The 18430-nt window shown below is 52.3% G+C and overlaps 6 protein-coding genes and 2 non-coding genes; 6 read left to right on the top strand and 2 right to left on the bottom strand.

Moving 5' to 3' along the window:
* The first annotated feature begins 1395 nt into the window (after positions 1 to 1395).
* Positions 1396 to 6550, top strand: CNAG_06193 (CMGC/RCK protein kinase). XM_012197651.1 has 7 exons: positions 1396 to 1813; positions 1879 to 2715; positions 2766 to 2995; positions 3047 to 3763; positions 3815 to 5523; positions 5571 to 6093; positions 6143 to 6550. The coding sequence occupies exons 2-7, from the start codon at positions 2109 to 2111 to the stop codon at positions 6245 to 6247; spliced, it is 3891 nt and encodes a 1296-aa protein (XP_012053041.1). The 5' UTR covers positions 1396 to 1813; positions 1879 to 2108; the 3' UTR covers positions 6248 to 6550.
* Positions 6551 to 6659: 109 nt separating this feature from the next.
* CNAG_06194 (hypothetical protein) lies at positions 6660 to 8740 on the top strand. Its single transcript, XM_012197806.1, has 2 exons — positions 6660 to 7731; positions 7802 to 8740. The coding sequence occupies exons 1-2, from the start codon at positions 7147 to 7149 to the stop codon at positions 8624 to 8626; spliced, it is 1410 nt and encodes a 469-aa protein (XP_012053196.1). The 5' UTR covers positions 6660 to 7146; the 3' UTR covers positions 8627 to 8740.
* On the bottom strand, positions 7096 to 10275 carry CNAG_06195 (hypothetical protein). XM_012197652.1 has 3 exons: positions 9854 to 10275; positions 8888 to 9775; positions 7096 to 8824 (listed from the first exon to the last, which is right to left on the bottom strand). Exons 1-3 carry the CDS (start codon positions 10125 to 10127, stop codon positions 8790 to 8792), a joined length of 1197 nt encoding a protein of 398 aa, XP_012053042.1. The 5' UTR covers positions 10128 to 10275; the 3' UTR covers positions 7096 to 8789.
* On the top strand, positions 10184 to 11822 carry CNAG_06196 (synaptosomal-associated protein, 23kDa). XM_012197653.1 has 4 exons: positions 10184 to 10980; positions 11037 to 11110; positions 11161 to 11288; positions 11348 to 11822. Exons 1-4 carry the CDS (start codon positions 10277 to 10279, stop codon positions 11768 to 11770), a joined length of 1329 nt encoding a protein of 442 aa, XP_012053043.1. The 5' UTR covers positions 10184 to 10276; the 3' UTR covers positions 11771 to 11822.
* Positions 11823 to 11826: 4 nt separating this feature from the next.
* CNAG_06197 (hypothetical protein) lies at positions 11827 to 15529 on the top strand. XM_012197654.1 has 4 exons: positions 11827 to 12137; positions 12198 to 14259; positions 14335 to 14574; positions 14679 to 15529. The coding sequence occupies exons 1-4, from the start codon at positions 11968 to 11970 to the stop codon at positions 15279 to 15281; spliced, it is 3075 nt and encodes a 1024-aa protein (XP_012053044.1). The 5' UTR covers positions 11827 to 11967; the 3' UTR covers positions 15282 to 15529.
* A 39-nt stretch (positions 15530 to 15568) lies between these two features.
* On the bottom strand, positions 15569 to 17011 carry CNAG_13077. The gene is made up of 2 exons (XR_001046358.1): positions 16675 to 17011; positions 15569 to 16556 (listed from the first exon to the last, which is right to left on the bottom strand). It is a non-coding gene; the product is annotated as a hypothetical RNA (non-coding RNA).
* On the top strand, positions 16701 to 17244 carry CNAG_13078. Its single transcript, XR_001046359.1, has one exon. It is a non-coding gene; the product is annotated as a hypothetical RNA (non-coding RNA).
* A 71-nt stretch (positions 17245 to 17315) lies between these two features.
* The window catches only part of CNAG_06199 (nuclear DNA helicase II), a 5479-nt gene continuing 4364 nt past the window's right edge, over positions 17316 to 18430 (top strand). Inside the window, exons 1-2 of the mRNA XM_012197655.1 lie at positions 17316 to 18019; positions 18077 to 18430. The exon at positions 18077 to 18430 is cut by the window's right edge and continues 207 nt beyond it. Coding sequence (XP_012053045.1) covers positions 17463 to 18019; positions 18077 to 18430 — 911 coding nt within the window. The 5' untranslated portion in view covers positions 17316 to 17462. The remainder of the gene's footprint in view (positions 18020 to 18076) is intronic.

Here is an 18430-nt window from a genome sequence, read left to right on the forward strand (position 1 = left end):
GTTTCGTAGCTGCTGCCTACGTATTCCAGCGCAGCTGCATCCAAGCAACAAGACAAGTATGCATGTATGTGATGGAAAATCTGGGCGCCGTTCAGCTGCCGAGACCCGATTAAACCACAAAAGACCAAAGTTCTAGCGCTGATCTAATTGACTTAACTGTCGATCACTGCGCTACCTGGCCCATGTACATGCCAAAAAAGAGGCCGAGAAGCACTTTGGGCATGGCCGAGTGAGCGTTTTTCGCATCGCTTTTCAGAAGCTCGTCACCCAAAAATTGATTCCGCCGCGACAAATCTAGCGAGTTTTATCTTCTGCGTTGGACGTAAAAATGCCATGGCCGGCGGCTTTCCGAATTTTCTCCCCCGAAATATCTCGTTGTCTTCCCAAAATAGCGAAAAAAAATGAAAAGAGGTTTGAGACTCGTCAACAAGAAGTTTCTCGTTCAGGGTGCATCACGTTGGTGGGTTCATTCCTTTCCTTCGCTGGTTTAGACTTTTTGGATCGTTCGGTTCATTTATTGGTGCCCGCCGACCATCTTTACGCTATGCATAGTGCATAGCCCCATCAACCCAATCTCACTACCTTTCATTAGAAGCCGTGTGCTAGTGAGAAGTGTAAAGTACTAAAGTAATTGTATACTGGAGTATCATCGCACAGCTATGTGCAACAGCAGCATGCATGCATCAACAACAACACGGCTATGTACAAGATATGGACTGACATTTGCCGCTTCTTTGTATCTCCTCTGCCCGATACCCCCAATATTCGGCTTACAGCTACTCGATCCAGATTACGTGTAGTGTACGACTGCGAGAACCAAATACTACGTCCCCAGCGATGGCAGCCACCGTGATTCCACACGCCCTGTCTTGCTGCCTATCCCAAATCTAGCTGTCCATCATATAAGCAATTTCAGCAGTCAATAGCCAATTAAGCCAGTCCCCCGAATTGAGTTACTTTCACTAACCAATTAATACCTCACGCTTCTTTGGCACATCCTGAAAGGAACTCTGGAACAAAGGGAATTAAAACCACGCTAAAAAGGGGACCTTTATGTGTGCAGTCTTATAAGGGGGAAAGACCGAGCTCTTTTTCTTCTCTCCTTCCTTCCAACCGGAAAAATAGCCTCTGAGATGGGCGATGCTCTGAATGTAGGCATGGATGAGGGGTGAATGCATCTCATCCAACCTGCAATACGTATGAGAAGTGATAGATAAAATGTGGAGGCGGGGCCTTCTTTTCCTTGCAGTGTGTTTGCCCTAGGCTTCCGCCTTGCCGGCTGCCGAGATACTCGCAACGATTATTGTCATCTCGTTCCTGTCTCCTACAAAGTTGACGAGCTGAAAACGCCGTCGTTAGAGTCCCCTGCTGTATTCATTGACGATCGATGTGCGGATGTGTTGGTGATTGAAAGCCGATGCATACAGGACGAGAGTTTATGGAGTTATTTTCAGATGATGAGTATGCTTATATAGCTCATATATGCATCGGAATACGCGGAAAAGAGAAGAAGGAAGGAGGCGTACGTGAGTTACGTGGCGTAAAACGAGATTTGGACATTAGGATTAGTCGGATTTTAGTGTTCCTGTCTACTCTAACTCGTCTCGTCGACCGTCAACATCGTTCCTTCCAGTAGCTGACTCATTTTCCCACAACCGGCCCTCATCCGCCCCCTTTTTTCTTCCGTACCCCGCTCCAGCGAACCCATTCGCATTCTTTCCACCCGTTCCACTGCCGGAAGCCAGTGTCGCCCACCAATCCGCTCCGCCTCCTCATTCCGCGCTAGTCACCGGGCCATCGGGCTGTTTGAGTGGTGAGCGCGGCCGCTGATACTCGTGCTGGGACGAAGCGCTGCTCACACCAATTTTGGCATTGTAGATCAACAAAAAAGCATCCTGCCCAACAGATGCTGCAGCAGCAAGAATAAGCATAGCCTCCCGACTCTCTTTCAAATATACGTAATCTTTACTCCCGACGTCGCCGCCCTATAACATTCCTTCCAACAACAACCTGCAGCACCGTATCTCAGCCAAACCCTCATTCGTAATAGTCTCGACAGGCCAGTCCACGGCTTCCCTGCCTACAGTTATACACCCTTTCCGGGTGGGATGACCTCGGCGCTCCTATTCACTGGTCAAACTTCCAAAGGCTCCGCAATGATGTCGCAAGACTTTAGCGTCTATCGCGAGCCTGCAGATTACCATCATTCCCATCTGCGTGACAACATTAGCACAAGTGGAAGCCATTATGCACCTTCTGCTGCGTCCCACGCTTACTCGAAGCCGGCTTCGTCGCAAACCTTTACAAATTCCTCACCATTACCGTATCCGGGGCAGTACAGGTCACCGGAGGAGTATATCGCGACGCCCGATAATGCAGTTCCAATACAACAACAACAACAACAAGCCGTGTATAACAGACAAGTGCAAGCCCAAGCTCAACAGCAGCAGCAGATGTACCAACAACAAGTCTATGCTCAATCTGGTCACCCCCTGTCATCGCAGGTCGCCGGTCCGTCATCATATAGAAAACCGTCAGCAAACAGTGTTCCATCTTCAGCGGCAATACCGGAATACCATGACGGGCAAGCGTCAGGAAGCATGGGAATAATACAGGGTGTCAACGGTCATGGAGGAGTCGATAGACGGGATAGAGGGAATCGAATGATTGATGCTGATGTGGAAAATGACGGGCGGGTTGGAGTAGAAGACCCTCGTAAGTTGTTCTTAGCGTTGTGTATTTGTCTTTGGCTGATTAGTAATAAGGGGCCGATCGAGTATACACTGAACTCAAGTGCTTGGGTGATGGATCGTTTGGGACAGTTTGGTTGTGTGATTGGCATTCACCTGTAAAGCCTGATGTCTTACTATCAGCCATGCAGTGTGGAGCGGGTGCGAGACCGGAATGGTCAGGAAAGAGGCTCGTGGCATTGAAGAGAATGAAGAGGGTTTGGGAGGGTGGTTGGACTCAGGCGAAGAGTTTAGGGGAATTAGTAGTGAGTAGCTGTGGCGGCATGGATGTTTCAAATATAGCTGACGAGATTCAGTCACTACGGAATATCCCACCCCATCCCGCTATCATCCCATTATACGACGCTTTCATCTCCCCGAAATCCCACGAGCTCTACTTTGTCTTTGAGTGTATGGAAGGCAACCTTTACCAGCTGACGAAATCTCGTCGAGGACGACCACTTGCTGCCGGCCTCATCGCTTCCTGTTTTCACCAAATATCTTCTGGTTTATACCATATTCACGGACATGGTTATTTTCATCGAGATATGAAGCCTGAAAACCTGCTGGTGACGACAACAGGACTGGCAGATTACCTCACGGCTGAAGCCTTGGCGAAAATCAATATAGCTGGAGGAGATATCAACCGAGTAGGAGACCTGGCGTACGAAAAGGACGTCTCTGTAATCGTCAAGCTTGCCGATTTCGGTCTCGCCCGTGCGACAAACTCCAAGCCGCCTTACACCGAATACGTCTCAACACGATGGTATCGTGCGCCAGAAGTCCTCCTAAGGTCATCAGAATACGGTCCACCCGTGGACATGTGGGCTTTGGGAACAATTTTGGCGGAGATGTTGAATCTCAAACCATTGTTCCCGGGAGTGAGCGAGATTGATCAGGTCTATAGGATCTGTGACACGATGGGAGACCCGAGCGCCGAGTATGGAGTGGATGAGAGGGGGATGGCCATTGGTGGCGGTCCGTGGAATTCAGGTATCAAGTTGGCGAAGAATGTTGGATTTTCCTTCCCCAAGGTGAGTATTCAGCAAGACTTTTTGAGCTGGACAATTGCTAATCAGTAGCAGCGAAAACCGGTGAGATTCCGAAGTCTCTTCAATGACAACGTCCCTCAGTCGCTAGTTGACTGTATCGCCGATCTCTTACGGTATAATCCTAAATATCGTATGACCGCCGCGCAATGTATCGATCACCCATACTTTCACGAAACACTTCCTCACCTTCAACAAACTCTGCCTCTACCTCGAATACCCTTTTCCGCTGGCCAACCCCCGCCGAACGCCATCCCTCGCCCTACTCTCTCCACTGTCCCCATGCCTCCTCCACCAGACGTTTCAGTGCCTGCACGGCAATTACCCCCTTCGCATGCCCACACACCCCGCGAGGCCAGACCCGCTTTTGCCAACGGCGATATCCGTACTCTCCCGCCACCTATGGGTACACCCGACAGCCAAGCTTCCTCACAGCGAACGTTTTTCCCTCAGCACATCCATTACTCTACGCCCCACGCTTCTTCCTCTGCACTTGTTCATCAACTCCGAGAACTCGACTTGCCTACAGACGATCTTGCGAGTTACGGTCAACGTCCCCCCGAAGCTGCAGCCGTCGACGACGTCAGAGCGCCACAATACGCGCAATCCCCGGCACAGCTCCACCAATGGGTTGGAGACTTGCAGATCGATTCTCATAAACCGTCAGCAACACAGTCTATGATGTATGACAATTCCATGATTGAAAAGTCTCAGGGTGGGAGATCGAACCAGTCTCTACCCAACTATTCCAATGTCTCGCTGGAACAGCAGCCACAGGTTCAGGTCCCACTGCAATCTGTGCAACCTGCCCAGTCCTATGGCAGGTCCAACGTCAGCGTCGCCGCATACGTGCAGCAACAACAGCGCTATGCGCAAGAAGCACCCGCACAGCAAGTGGCTGTTCCTGCGGCACCGCCTCCTATTGAGCCAACTGTTGGTGCGGCACGGGCTGAAAAGTTGGGTGTGACGGGCAAGAAGAAAAAGTGGGGTTTGAGCTCAGTGTTTGGTGGTGCCGATAAGAGTACTGCCAGCTTGGCGGCTGTTGATGAGCATGGGTACAACGGAGCTTCACTCAAACGGACCCAGTCTGGTCACAGGACTACCGACAGGAATCCATCTGTTGCAGGATCATCTCTTACACTGGGCGTCCCCACTCTGGGCATGAACCCGGGCGCCAATGCGTCTAGCGTATCGGTCCTGGGTGATCCAAAGAAGGCGAAGAAGGAAGCGGAGAGGCAGGCCAAGGAGTTGGCGAAGGCTCAACGAGAAGCGGCGGCATTGAAGCAGAAGGAAAGGGCGAGAGCGGTCATGCAGAAACGAAACCAGCTCATTGAGTCTAGGAGCCAGTTGAAAACCAAAGGGGAGATTGAATATTCGTCTACGAACCTTGCGTCAGAGGCACCGACACCCAATCAGGATACGAGATCCATCTACGCTAGCTCGTCAGCCAGTGTCAATCAGATGCGCAACTATGCTGCTTCTCAAGCGAACCAGTCTTTGCAGAGTATTCGTTCGCAGGACTCTGGACATTCTGGGCATTCTGGACAGTCAGGACACTCTGGCAGGAGTGGAAGGAGTGGGCTTAATGCAAGCGCGTTGGCTGATTTGGATGAGCATGGAAGGTGGGATGAGATGAGGCATAAGGCGAGGAGGAGGGACGATGATGATGATCACTCAATGTCTAGCTTTGGGCATAACTCACTGAGGAGCAGGAGTGTTTTGACTGTCGGGACTGTGGACAGCGAGTGAGTATTTCCTCTACCATACTAAGACATAGACTGACATTGTATAGCCCTGGGCCAAGGCGGCGCTCTGAGTGGGCTGATCCTCTTTTGCGTCGCGACAAGCGCGCGCCGTCCGCATCTTCAGCTTCACTACCATTTCATCCACAACGCCCCCAGAGTATCATGTCTCGCTCAAATGCTTCTCTTGAATCTCAGCTTGCCCACGACTTTAAAGTCCGTGCCAATGTTGGCGCTGCATCTTCTACCGGCTCTCTCAGTCGTCTTGCCCACGCTCAGTCCCAGTCTTACGTTGCGCAAGTCCCTGTACATGGTTCAAGCAGCAGTGGCCATCTTTTGCCAATACAAGGGCATGCCCATGGGTTGGAAGTTTCAGGATACCCCGAGACCATTATTGAGAGGCATGACAGTGCACCGACTAGTCCTTATGGTCATAGCAAGGGCGCTGCTGTTGCCATGGGAGTGGGGATAGCGAGGAATGGGCCGACAGTGACCGGCGGCACGGTGTTGCCCAGTATCAGTAGTTGGGGGGAGGTGGAAGGAGAGGGTCAGATCAATCCAATGTTTAGGGTGGTAAGTGCCATGTGACTGATAATGCAGAAGATGGCTGATGTTTGTAAAGCCTCCCGCTGAACACCAGCAACCCGCACAGACTCTGCCGCCCTTCTCCGATATCGCCAATTATGCCCTCAAAGGCCAAAATAACCAGTCTCATCCTCCACAATAACCTTTTTTCTTCGCGCTCTTCTGAGAAGAGTCACTATAGACAAACATACATTTCCAGCATATACGATAGGTCCCTCGAGATCTATACTCCTCAATACACAAAATTCACCATCACAAACAACTGCATAGTCTTCTCTAGCAATATAATTAGTATTTTCTTCCTATTACTCCATTACAAGTATTCATCGAGCATTTTTTTGTATAACAAGTATTTCCGCCATGATTACTACTCTTATTTATAGCAAAGGGCATGTCACCTTATTATGTACACGCTGTACATGTAGCGGCGGCAGTTTGTGGCTTGATTGTGGCCGGAGAGTTTGTGGATATCATTGTACTAATCATTATTACTTATGCTGTCCAGTATCCTCAATGTGTAAGGTTGTCTTCATCCTCTGGATCACTTTACGTACGTACAATTCATCTTGTCATTTTACTCTTGTAGTAAGAGCTGGCAAGGCTTATTTGATCTTTTAGGCGCGGATAGAACACAGCCAAAGGACGCTGAATTTCTTACCGTCGATAAAGTTTGATTGGAGTCACGGATCTTTGACTTTTAAAAAACGCCGCCATGGCATTCATTTTAGGGCGCAAAACTTTTCCCGGTGTATTCCTATGGATGCGGATATACATGAACTAAAACTTGTTACGCTAAGCATATAGAGGAAAAGTGGCAGATAGTTTGTTAATCAACCTGCTCCTGTTTCCGACGCCCTGCCAATCCATTACCGCCCGCATGCTTTTTCTTCTCGCGCTATATCCTCTTTATCCGCTCTCTCTCTCTTGACGCCGCTACCTCTGGAATATTTAACCCACTTTGCCAACCATGGGCATCTCACGCCATCCCCCCCCCCAATCATTCCTCTCTCCATACTCGCATACTTTGGATCTACCATCACCATGTTCATCACCAACATAACACTGAAGGACGTCCTCGAGGCTCAAGCGAGGCGCTACTCTGATGAGGCCCACCGTATCTTGCGCCGCCCGCCAAAGAAGCGCGTTCCATTCAGGAATACTGGCCTTTGGATTACTATCCCGAAACCTCATAATCCATGGTTCGTCCAGATGAGAAAGCAGGGGGCAGGGGATCCGACTCTTCATTTCGGAGCTCCTCACCATCCGGTTCATTGGAAGTGTCAGGTATGTGAGCGCGGCGGGGGGGGTTCAACGGCGGCGGTCAAGTCGTCGTCGTCGTCCAAGTCGTATCATAATTATTATACCACGACAACTGAGCCTTTGCCCGAGGATGAGCAAGTGGAAGAAGAGGAACAGGTCCAGATCGTGTATCCTATTGTACCTCGACCTTTACCACCTCGGGATAAAAAGATTCGTCCTAGTAAGACTCCACATATGACTGTGGCTATGGCTGTGGCTATGGGTGCCGCCGGTTATCGGCGTTTATCTGAGAGGGATTACTTTGGTACGCGGGCAACTTGGTTGTCCGAAAAAGGGTACTGCGATGCTAGTGGCCATGCCGTTGCTGTAAGTGAAACAACCATTAAAAAACAAGGGATAATATTTTTTTTTTATTAACGTCAAGAGAGATAAATAGACAAGTGCGCGATGTGAAGCTCGTAGGATTTACAATGACTCTCTGGAGCTTGAAGCAACCACCCCTCTTCCTGCTGCTATCAAACCATCATCCAGCCATCAACTTGTACCCAGGGCATTTTCCCCCACCAATCAGTCACCTTACGAGATCATCGTCTTGAAAGACCATTCTCCGTCCTCTGAATCTACTTGGTATAGCTCCAACATGTCTGTCTCTGTTGGGTCTCGTTCGAGGCAAGCGGGCGATGAAGATGAAGAGGACGATCTGTACGAGTGGAACGCAGTGAACCACGACGTTCGCGACGACCAGGAATGGGAACATTTCAAAGCGAGGATGCATATCCAGCAGATGGATAGGGATGTAGTACGACGACGACTCGGAAGACGAGGGGGGCGTGATGAGTGGGTTGAAAGTGGTTATCAAGTGGGCGGTGGCGGTAGGTTCGGGGACGGATACGGAATTGGGAGCGACTCGACAATTTCCGAATGGCGACGCAGCAGCAGCGACACGAGCCTCTCACCATGGAGTCGATCGCCCTCGCTTTTACACCCGCTTATGACTTGTTCTGTTGATGACCTAGTTCATCCGGAGGATAGTGTGAGCAGATGCGGCTCACCTACTGATCTCTATACGCTCGATACGCTCGATAGTCCATACATTCCCTTGCGTCCCGCCGTCCCTCGAGGATCTCCCGGGGCTCGACAGGGGACCGAGGGTTCGTTACCTACCGTTGATTTCCACGAGGTGATGGAAGAAGTGATGGATAGTATCTGGGCATCTGAAGGGGTGAGATGGGTGTATGCGGTTTCTACCGAGAGTGTGTAGCTTATGGGAACGAGGCGGGTTTAGAGACTTGATAGTGTTTGTTATAATGGACAGTAGTTGTGAGTTTGTAAAGAATGCGAGGAAGAGTGGAGTGGAAGCACAGCAGCAAAGTTTATGCAAGTGGATTTACTTGATACATTCGCATCGCCCAAACCATGTACCATTAGTCCCCCCGGTTGGCAAACATTTCGTCCAATTCTAAAGTACTCTTTCCATCAGCACATACCTCGAGACAGTAAAAGATCCAGGGGCGTTGCTTACCTCGATCAAGATCATCTTTCCCCACTTTCGCTCTTCCTCTTGATCCACCACCACTTTCACCTCTGGCACCCCTGAACCCTCGTCCCTTTCGTCTCGGCAAATCATGATACGAATGCACATCTTGACCTTCATCGATATCCATCCTTGCTTCTCCTTCTCCTCGCGGCGCCACTCCAGAACGAAGAGATTCGAGTTCCCGATCTAATTCTTCTTGGGTCACCATCCCCCTTGACCGTCCACTGCTTCCGGCACCAGCGGTGGAACGTGCCGGTCGATCGTACGGTTTCCGTTCCCTGCCCAACCGCTTTGCCAGCTCTTCACCACCCGCCTGCGCATCCCCAGTGGCCCACTCGCTTCGCTCACCGCGCTCGCGCCTTGATGTTTTCGAGAACGGCCGCCTGACGGCGCCGCCACCGATCCTCTCTTTCCCAGCCTCAAACCCATGTTTCTTATACCACTCACTCTCTTTCCCCCTCTGGCGGACGGTCATATCGTCTACAAGGGCGAGGCGGAGGGCGATACGTGCCAAGGGGTTGACGCCGTCTTCGAGCGGGATGGTCTCAAAGAGAGTGGCGTCGTCGGCGTAGGACGACCGTAGAGAGGGAGAGGAGGCGAACTGGCCGCGGCCGCGTTTGGTGACGGTGTCTGTCCCTTGTTCGGGCGCGAGCGATGTCTCGATAGGCTGTTCGAGGAGTCTGGCGGGCTTGCGGGGGAGGAGCGAGAGTGGGAATGGGTGGGCGGAGCGTTCTTGCAGCGGATCGTCCGCTTGGTCTTCATGTTCATTGCCGAGAGCGAAGCCTGTTTTGGAGAGGAGGGCGAGTGCGAGGACGGACAGCTGGGGAGAGGGAAAGAGGATGTGAAGGGTGGTGTCGTTGATCCATTCGATGCCTGTGGGTATAGCATTAGCAGATGCACATTAGCAGATGCACATTAGCAGATGCACGCTGTACGCAGAGACGGACGCACCCATGGGCTCTGCGCCGAGGCCCGTCGCCCAGGAGAAGACCTTGGCGGTGGACAGATGCTGTATCAGCTCCGAGGAGAGATAGACGGCGTTCGGTTTCACGGCGACGCTGTGGGCTGCGCCGACGCCATCGAGCCACGCGTGCACGCCGTCGTCGCCGATGCGGTCGAGCTGCTGCGCGAGACGGCGGAGGGGGGGCTCTCGCAGCCGGGCGTGGCCGTCGAGGTGGAGGACGGCGGGGGACTCGTCGACGAGATACACTTTCGCGGCGGACATGCGGGACACGAGGGACTGCACGTGGGGGGGCGGGGGGAAGTCGTCCAGCGCGCGGTCGAGGGGGGAGGGGGCGCGGGGGGGAGAGTGGCCGGCGAGAGAGGGGGGGGCATCGGGGGGCGGCGTGGCGTCGTATGGAAGCGCCATCGTGAATGGGTGGAGAGGCGGATGCGAGATGCGAGATGGCTCGGAGGATCGTTTATGGCCATGCATCGCACAGCGCATGTGTGGTATGCATGGAAAGCACGAGAGCTGGGCGTTCCAGCCATGCCCCATGCATGCATTGTATCTGCGGCGACTTGTATGCACGGCGGAAAAAAGGAGCGACGCTGCATAAATACACCCCCCGCTCCATTCATCTCCCTCCCCTCCATCGCATCTCCACAACCCACACGCACATATCCGCAATGGGCTTCTTCAAACGCAAGAACGAACCTCTTATCCCCCCCGTCGCACCTGCCGCAGGCCAGCAACAGCCCAAAGCTGATCCGTATGCAGCCCCAGCTGCTGGCGGCTACGGCGGCGGGGATCCCTATACCAAATCCAAGCCCGCGCCCGCCGCCACGCTCGAGGAAAAGGGCGGCGGAGACCCGTATGCAGCCACGCCGGCATACGCAGCAGGCGGCGACCCATACGCCAAGCGTAACCCAGGCCCACGACCGAACCCCAACGCCGCCAACGACGCCGCGCGAGCCGAGCTGTTTGGCGGGTTCAGCAAGGCCGCAGACGTGCCTGCTGAGCGCAAGTATGGGTACGAAGGACGGGAGATGGAGGAGGATTTCGACGAAGACGAGGAGATTGAGGGGATCAAGCAGGAGATGAGGGGCGTGAAGCAGGATAGTTTGGCGAGTACGAGGTGCGTCCTTGGGGTTTTTTCGGCGGTGGTGGGGCATCCGACTGATACGCGTACAGGAATGCGGTGGCGTTGGCGAGGCAGGCTGAAGAGTCGGCGAGGGGTACGATCGCCAAGCTCGCTGACCAGTCTGGTGAGTCGTCGAGCTGCCCGTTGAGAACACTAGAGATGACACCCCGGCAGAACGGATCGCCAACTCGGAGCGATACCTCGACATGGCCAAGGCCAACAACCAGCGTGCGGAAGACAAGGCTACAGAACTGAAAGCCCTTAGCAGAAGCATCTTTCGTCCCGCCATCGTCTGGAACAAGGTATGCATGTTTTGTATATACACACAAAGCGATACATGACTGACTGTACTGAACGGCAGGAATCCAAAAGGCAAGCGCAAGAAGACAAGATCAACGAGCGCCACGCCATGGAACGCATGGATCGCACCAAAGCCCTCATGGACGTCCAAGACACCCGCAAACGACTCGGCGCAGCTGCCAACCCTGCGCCATACGCCTCCTCGCCCACGCCCGAACCCATGCCGGGCCAGCAAAGGGCGCGCAAAGACGCCCGCTCGAGGTACCAGTTTGACGCGACCGCCTCGGACGACGAGCTGGAAGATGAGCTGGACGAGAACCTGGACGAGACGCTCGAGGTGACAAGGCGCCTGAAAGGGCTGGCAACGGCGATGGGAGATGAAGTCTCGGGCCAGAATTCGAGGTTGACCAGGGTGACGGACAAGACGGAGAATTTGGAGTTTGCGGTGATGAAGAATACGGAGAGGTTGAGGAGAATCAGGTAGGGTTGTATTTGTATAGTGTATCATGTATGCTCCAGTCGTCGCGGTCGTCGTTATCTTTGTCTTTATCGCCGTCGTGTTCCGTCGTCATCCGCGTTCAAAGACAATTGAATCCATCTCTTTCCACGCATCTCATCACCTCTAATTTCTCATCTCTATTCCTCACACCCCTCACATCCACTAACCCAGAGCCGAAAACGATGACAGACCACCCGCCGTCCTACACGCCCACCCTCCCACAGATCCTCGTGCTTCCCTTGCCAGACGCGACATCCTGGTTTCAAGGGCCGTACGTCCAGGGCGAGGTGTTCGTCAAGGGTCTCGGGGACGGCGCCGGTGGGGGCGGGGGAGCAGTCGGCGTAGAATCACTGCAAGTCTTTTCCCCTTCTTGTACTTGAAAAAAAAAAAACACTAATACATCGATACGTAGAACGATCAAACTGAATCTGCAAAGCTGTCTCCCCAACTATCCCACCCTCGACCTATTCGATTTCCCGCCTTTACAGCTCTATCCTCCTCCGCCAGCTCTACATGCCGACTCTGGTAACACCGAGCCACAGCCAACACAGGGACAAGGGAGCAGACACCCGTTCCCGACGTCACAGACGTTCAGCATCCCCCTCCCTGGACGCATCCCACTTCCCTCGTGGGCCCAGCATGGGAAACAACAACACGGGGGAGAAGCCTTGCTCCCCGGGACGCTCAACCTGGCAGCATACAACAAGGGCCAGATCCGCTACTCTCTCACCGTTGTACTCGTCCTTTCCTCTGGCCAAGTAATCTCACATTCTATCCCTGTGGAAGGTACGCCCCAACTTGTGCCCTCTGCCTCTGATGCCAACGACGACCCTGATGGTGGCAAGGAAGAGGTAGAAGAGGTGTTGCGGAAAAAGGGGGTGATGACCCGTTTGGTATTGTCGACTGCGCGACCGAGGCTGGGCGGTTTGCTCCATCTCGGTGTGGAGATTAGGCGTGATGAGGGAAGCGAAATTGGCGAGCGGGAAAAGGGGATGGCGGAGGGAGAAGAGGAAGAGACGAGAGCGGCGTTGAGGCGGATGAGGAGGGTAAGAGTCGAGCTCTTCCGACGAGTCATCATCCACCTTCCTCCGGACCCTGCCAACATTAACGCCAACACCAACACCAACACCAACACCAACACCAACACCAACACCAACACGGTCACACACCAAACCCTCCTCCACGCATCCGGCAAATCCCTCCGCTACCCCGGCCCATCCCCGACAAACCCTCCCCTCCGCCTGCTCTTCACGATCCCCACAATCCCCAACCCGTCTTCATCCACCACCACCACCCACGACGGGACGGGCGAACAGAGTTGGGGGGAAGTGAGTATGGTGGGCGGATACCATCAAGTGACGTTTGGGGTCAGGGTCGGGGTGGGTGGCGGGGTGATGGGAGGGGGTGGTATCGGCGTGGGCGTGGGAGGGGCAGAAGGTGGAGGATGTGATGAAAATGATTTCGTGGTGGAGAAGGAAATTGAAATCTTGCCCAAAATATGGTCGCCCCTCACTCTTGCCCCCGCCCCCGCCTCACCTCCCAGTCATCAAATCCAGTACCAGCTCCAAACCCAAGACGGATTCGAATTCGACATTCCCCCCGAACTCGCCGCCGAACTCGCCCTCGTCGACTCCCCCTCCTCCTCATCATTACCACCACCATCGGCTTATTCCTCTTTCGACGCAGAACCCACCGACACGCTCTCAGCAAGGGAAGCGTACCGTCTCAAAGGCCGGGATGTCGTAGGTCCTTCTGGTACGACCCGTCTCCCTCCGTCGCCCTCTGGGAATGCAGACAGAGATGGGAGTGGAGGCGGTGAAGGAGAAAGGGAAGATGATCTTCCACCACCGTTTGAGAGCTCGGCAATACATTCGACGGCTTTGGGCGGACCAGGCCCCGGTCCTAGTGAAGAGTATCCCGGTCCTAATGAAGAGTACTTTCTCGGTCCACCAGTGGGTTTGGGAGAAGAGCCAGTTCCTTATGATGATTACCACCACCACCACCACCATCAACCTAGCACATCCACCGCCGTCAGTACTACCAATACCGAAACCCATCGAGCGGAACCTCTGGAACCCCAGCCTCAAGTTCAAGAACTAGATGTAATCCAAAGAGACGAGCAAGGTGAAGAGCAAGGCGAAGGACAAGGCAGTGGATTACCGAGTTTCCTGGAAAGTGAACAGCAGGAAGAAAGGCGGGCGAGGGCGAGGGCAGCGAGTCGTTCGGATGTTTATGCTTGTGCGTTGCGCGGAGCGAGGGGGAAAGAGCGCGAGGCGAGCGCGGGCAGGAGTGTTGGTGCTGGCGAGGGCGCTGGTGTTAGTACTGGCGAAGCTGGCGTTTGTATTGGCGAGGGCGCTGGAACTCGAGGTCAAGATGCAGCAGGAGGAGAGGGAGAGACAGAGGAATGGAGTGATGATGGCGAGATGGGTGTAGGGAGGGAAGGGTTAGGCGGGGAATTGGCTACTTGGATCGAGGTATGTCAAACCCTCTCCTTCACTTATCCGAAGCAAAGCAGCTGACGGCATTTTTTTTTCTTTTCAATTGTATAGTACGACGGCTACGAAACATTCTCCCAACCACCCCCTTCGCTCGCCGCATCTCTCCACGCCAGAGGGAGTATGGACCCGCCTCAAGAAGGGGAACAACCCTTGGCTTTAGCCGGTGGAGTTGTAGGTGAAGTAGCTGCCAGGTTGGGGTTCGGCGGGGTCGGAGTTGGTGTAGGGGAAGAAGGGTTGGAGTTGATGGAGCATTTGGGGTTGGGCGAGGGGACGCGGATTGTTGATTTGCAGGTATGTCCTCCCGACTTTTTTTCTGCTCCGCAATCCTTTCTTGGTGGTCGATCATTCTCCTTTTGGTTTTTTTTTTTTTAAATATATTTATTGATTTTAAATAGGATGATCTTCCGCCTGGGATCGACGAACCTTCCCTCCCTGCATTACCTTCCTTCACCAGCCACTCCCATTCCCACCCTCATTCGCACTCGCATTCCCATTCACATTCCCCATACACCCCTCCCCCTCCTCATCCCGAGCACGTACACGAACAAAACACCATCCCCATCCCCGCCTCCCCGCCACCTCCTCACCCTGATGCCCCCCCCCATGCTCACACCCACGCCCACACCCACACCCACGCCCTCACCCACACCCACGCCCACCCACATGACGAACCGCCAGCACACGATCCCCCGAGTTTCGATGCTTCCCAAGCTGCTTCTGCCGTCGGCGTCGCAGCTACCTCTGGACCACCTTCTATACCTCCTCCCCTTGGTCTTGCGCCTCTTGCACTTCCTCATCCACCATCATCAGCATCATCACCATTATCACCACCGCCTCCTCCTGCTGTTGCTCATCACTCATCTCATCATCCAGTTCATCAGGGTGCCGGTGTCACCGGCGCGCCTCCTCGGTCTGTAGGTGCAGTTGAAGTAGGCGAACAGGAAGATGCGCCGCCTGATTATGAGAGAGGTGGATTGCCACCGTATAGTCAGGGGTAATTAAGAAAAAGGAATTTTTTTTTGCGATCCGAATATGCGGTTACCTGTTTTGAGTAGATGGCAAGATTGTGGTTAGGTAAAGAAGGGAGGGAGTTTAGGGTTGAATAGGATAGATAGGATAGAGAGGTAACGATGAAGATGATGATATCGATTTTTTCATTCCTGTAAATTATTCAGTATGGATATGATGTATATAGCTTCTCAGTTGATCGATTTGAATAAGCATGCACGTTGAGATCCGGATCCAGCCTGCCTCGAAGAAATGTCATACATGTATAAGGGATATACTAATTTCCCCGACTAGGGTTATTACGACTGGTACGACAGTAGAAGGCTATATATGTCTTGGTCTATTACTAAACGAATTATTTTTTCCTCGCATCCACTTGACCCTTTCCACGCTTGTTTCTTGAGGTATGTGGTGTAAAATGAAAGATTGGGGAAATTAACGTATAGATATAGACGATAAAAACGTTGAAAAAGAAGAAAGAAACATGGAAAGAGAAGGAAAAACAGGGAAAGCTCACTGGATATGGAACACCCCGTTTTTGTCGGTCACCCAGAACACGAATCCTGATACCCAGGAACCCCCAGGATTGAGATATGCCCAAGCTTGAAATATAAACCATAAAAACCCCAGTAATTCACGGAACCCAAGATGAAAATGTTGACAGATGTTGACGGATAGCGTGTTTGAGATACGGCGAGAACGAAAGAGTGTTCAAAGCCCGAAACCCATAACTTGAAAGTCCAAAAGAAAGTCCATTAAATACAAGTAAGATAGGTGTTGGTAAATACCGGTTGATGATGTTTGATCCAAATTCGACTTAATGATTCAGTCGTTCATTTTCATATGTTGATGGCGGGATTGAATCAGTCTTTTGTGAAACTCTTATAAAACAGTAGAGCGCTGAAAAGCAAAGCGATGGAAGGCGCGATAACCCAACATATGGGGGAGTTCCTAATGCACGGGACTACTTTGCCAGAAGCCCTTTTCCAATCTTGGGAAGCAAAAAAGAGGTTATCAGCAGGTAGACCTTTTTTTCGCCGTTGCCTTTGTTTTGTTTTCGTTGCCGCACTTATAATGCAGTTGCTTCAACCGACAAAAGTTTTGGTCGATCGTGTGGCGAAAATGGCAAGCTAATTGACCGCATGTGTGATCCGCGAATCGCACAGAAAGAACTAAAGCCTTGCTGGTAATGGGTAATGGCGCTAGCTTCTCATGACGTGAATTTTTCGAGGTGACTTGTTCATTCTTCTTTGGAGTTCCTATGACTTTTCAAATAGTTAGTACCATGCTTAATTTATAAATCTTTGCAAAGTGAAGGAACAAAATAAAGTGTGAAAGAGAAGGTGAAATCCCAAAGGAAGGAAGAAATGCAAAAATGCTCACCCTTTATACACACGAAAGAGAGATTAAAGATATCGATCGCATAACCGCCTGCTGGCTCTATATCCGACATGGGCATTTCTGACTGTCCAGCAATATACGACAGAGCGAGGATAGGTTGAGCCCATCATATAATTGTTAGTAGCTGATAGCTTGGCAACTTATGGGGTGCGGATATAGTCTTAATTCCCGTCGAGCCTGCCTCGTTCGTTGGGACTCAGGACGAACGAAGACGGATACACCTCCCAGACAGAATATGCCACCTTGATGCGCCGACTAAATATAGGACTAATGCAGGCAGCGTTAGATAGGGCATGATAGTTGGATATGCGGACACGGCAAAGATTGTGCACGGATGGATAGTTGGGAAGAAGGCCAAATGGGGAATGAGGAATGGATGGAGGAAAGTGTCGGACATGACCGGCGGTCCATCAGCAGCGAGTCCATCACATTTTGCTGCAGCATGCTCGTACCACATATTCATGGTATGCATGGATGAGGTGTGAGTAAGGGATGTATGCATAGGTATGGAAGTGGAATGAGCATGTTCGATGCATATAAAGATATTGTTGGCTCTATTTACTACTACACAGTGATGTGTTATTTCTGATGACATGATGATCTTCTCTCTGCATGACAAGAAAGTTGACCGCATTTCCAGCTCTCAAACTATCCACAAGACCTGCCTCAGTAACACTCTCCGCTCTCCTTCGTCACCCAGCTCCCCGCCGCAGCCAGCCACACTGCATCACGCGAGCACGGCGCCGGCACTCTCCCACCTACTCGTGCTCATGTCAGAGACCCATCAGAAAGACTACAGCAAAAACAACCGGGACCTCAAGTTGCCCAGCAAGCCTACAGTCTCCTCCATATCCATCCCTCCAACACTGCAGTCAGCACATAAACTCCCACCACGGCCTAATTTTGCCCTTCCTCCTCGACCATCTACCACTCTTTCTCCTCCACGATCCGCTAGGTCATTAGGTCCTAGTCTTCGATCACCTTTACCACCTCGTGTCTCTTGGCGCTCAAGAACTGCAGACAAGGGAGTTCGTATTTCCAGGAGCAGAAGCCCATCTCCTCGTAGGTATAGATCCAGATCACCTGAACGGTATAGATCGTCAAAGTACAGGAGGCACAGGAGCCCTTCACCGAGGTATCAAAGACGAAGCCTTTCACCCGAAGCTCGTTCACCTTCTCCAGTTCGAAGATCATCCGTTCGAAGATCACCTTCTCCTTTTCCAAGCTCTCGATTATTTCCAAGCAAGGAGCCCAGGGAACAGCCAAAGGGCAGTTTATTAAGTCGACTAGGCGGTCACCACCCTTCCAAAACCGACCATCACATTGCGTAAGCCCACTTTCCCCGTTTCGTCCTTTTTTGGCAAAATCTGACTTAACGTTAAAGTCCATCCGCAACATCTTTCAAACGACCATTATCTCCTTCCGCACCTGACGAACAGCCCCGTAAACTCTCTGCTGTTTCCATCCCCATCCCTACAGGTCCTAGGACAGCTCAGGTACCAATTGGGCCTCGAACAGGCCGTATCCCTAACGGTCCCAAATCTCTGCAGAACCAGAGCTTAAACCAATACCAACCTACTAAACCTATCCCTACCGGCCCTCGCAACCCTACTTGCATCCCCGTTCCTCCCTCAGTTTCCAACACTAACGCTACCGCTGCTCCCGAGAAAGAGAATAATACGAACACATTTGAAGAAATGGGTAACCCAAAGAAACGAGGCGGAGGAGGTAATCCAAC

The sequence above is a fragment of the Cryptococcus neoformans genome, chromosome 12, assembly GCF_000149245.1.
Source record: "Cryptococcus neoformans var. grubii H99 chromosome 12, complete sequence".
Classification (NCBI taxonomy): Eukaryota; Fungi; Basidiomycota; class Tremellomycetes; order Tremellales; family Cryptococcaceae; genus Cryptococcus; species Cryptococcus neoformans.

Coding starts and splice junctions, on each gene's coding strand:
- CNAG_06193 (XM_012197651.1), top strand. CDS start 2,109: ATGACCTCGGCGCTCCTATTCACTGGTCAAACTTCCAAAGGCTCCGCA. Junction 2,716..2,765: donor GGTTGGAGTAGAAGACCCTC/GTAAGTTGTTCT, acceptor ATTAGTAATAAG/GGGCCGATCGAGTATACACT. Junction 2,996..3,046: donor AGAGTTTAGGGGAATTAGTA/GTGAGTAGCTGT, acceptor GACGAGATTCAG/TCACTACGGAATATCCCACC.
- CNAG_06194 (XM_012197806.1), top strand. CDS start 7,147: ATGTTCATCACCAACATAACACTGAAGGACGTCCTCGAGGCTCAAGCG. Junction 7,732..7,801: donor CTAGTGGCCATGCCGTTGCT/GTAAGTGAAACA, acceptor AGAGATAAATAG/ACAAGTGCGCGATGTGAAGC.
- CNAG_06195 (XM_012197652.1), bottom strand. CDS start 10,127: ATGTCCGCCGCGAAAGTGTATCTCGTCGACGAGTCCCCCGCCGTCCTC. Junction 9,776..9,853: donor CCTCGGCGCAGAGCCCATGG/GTGCGTCCGTCT, acceptor CTATACCCACAG/GCATCGAATGGATCAACGAC. Junction 8,825..8,887: donor GAAAGATGATCTTGATCGAG/GTAAGCAACGCC, acceptor AGAGTACTTTAG/AATTGGACGAAATGTTTGCC.
- CNAG_06196 (XM_012197653.1), top strand. CDS start 10,277: ATGGGTGGAGAGGCGGATGCGAGATGCGAGATGGCTCGGAGGATCGTT. Junction 10,981..11,036: donor GATAGTTTGGCGAGTACGAG/GTGCGTCCTTGG, acceptor ATACGCGTACAG/GAATGCGGTGGCGTTGGCGA. Junction 11,289..11,347: donor CCGCCATCGTCTGGAACAAG/GTATGCATGTTT, acceptor ACTGAACGGCAG/GAATCCAAAAGGCAAGCGCA.
- CNAG_06197 (XM_012197654.1), top strand. CDS start 11,968: ATGACAGACCACCCGCCGTCCTACACGCCCACCCTCCCACAGATCCTC. Junction 12,138..12,197: donor GCAGTCGGCGTAGAATCACT/GCAAGTCTTTTC, acceptor ATCGATACGTAG/AACGATCAAACTGAATCTGC. Junction 14,260..14,334: donor AATTGGCTACTTGGATCGAG/GTATGTCAAACC, acceptor TCAATTGTATAG/TACGACGGCTACGAAACATT.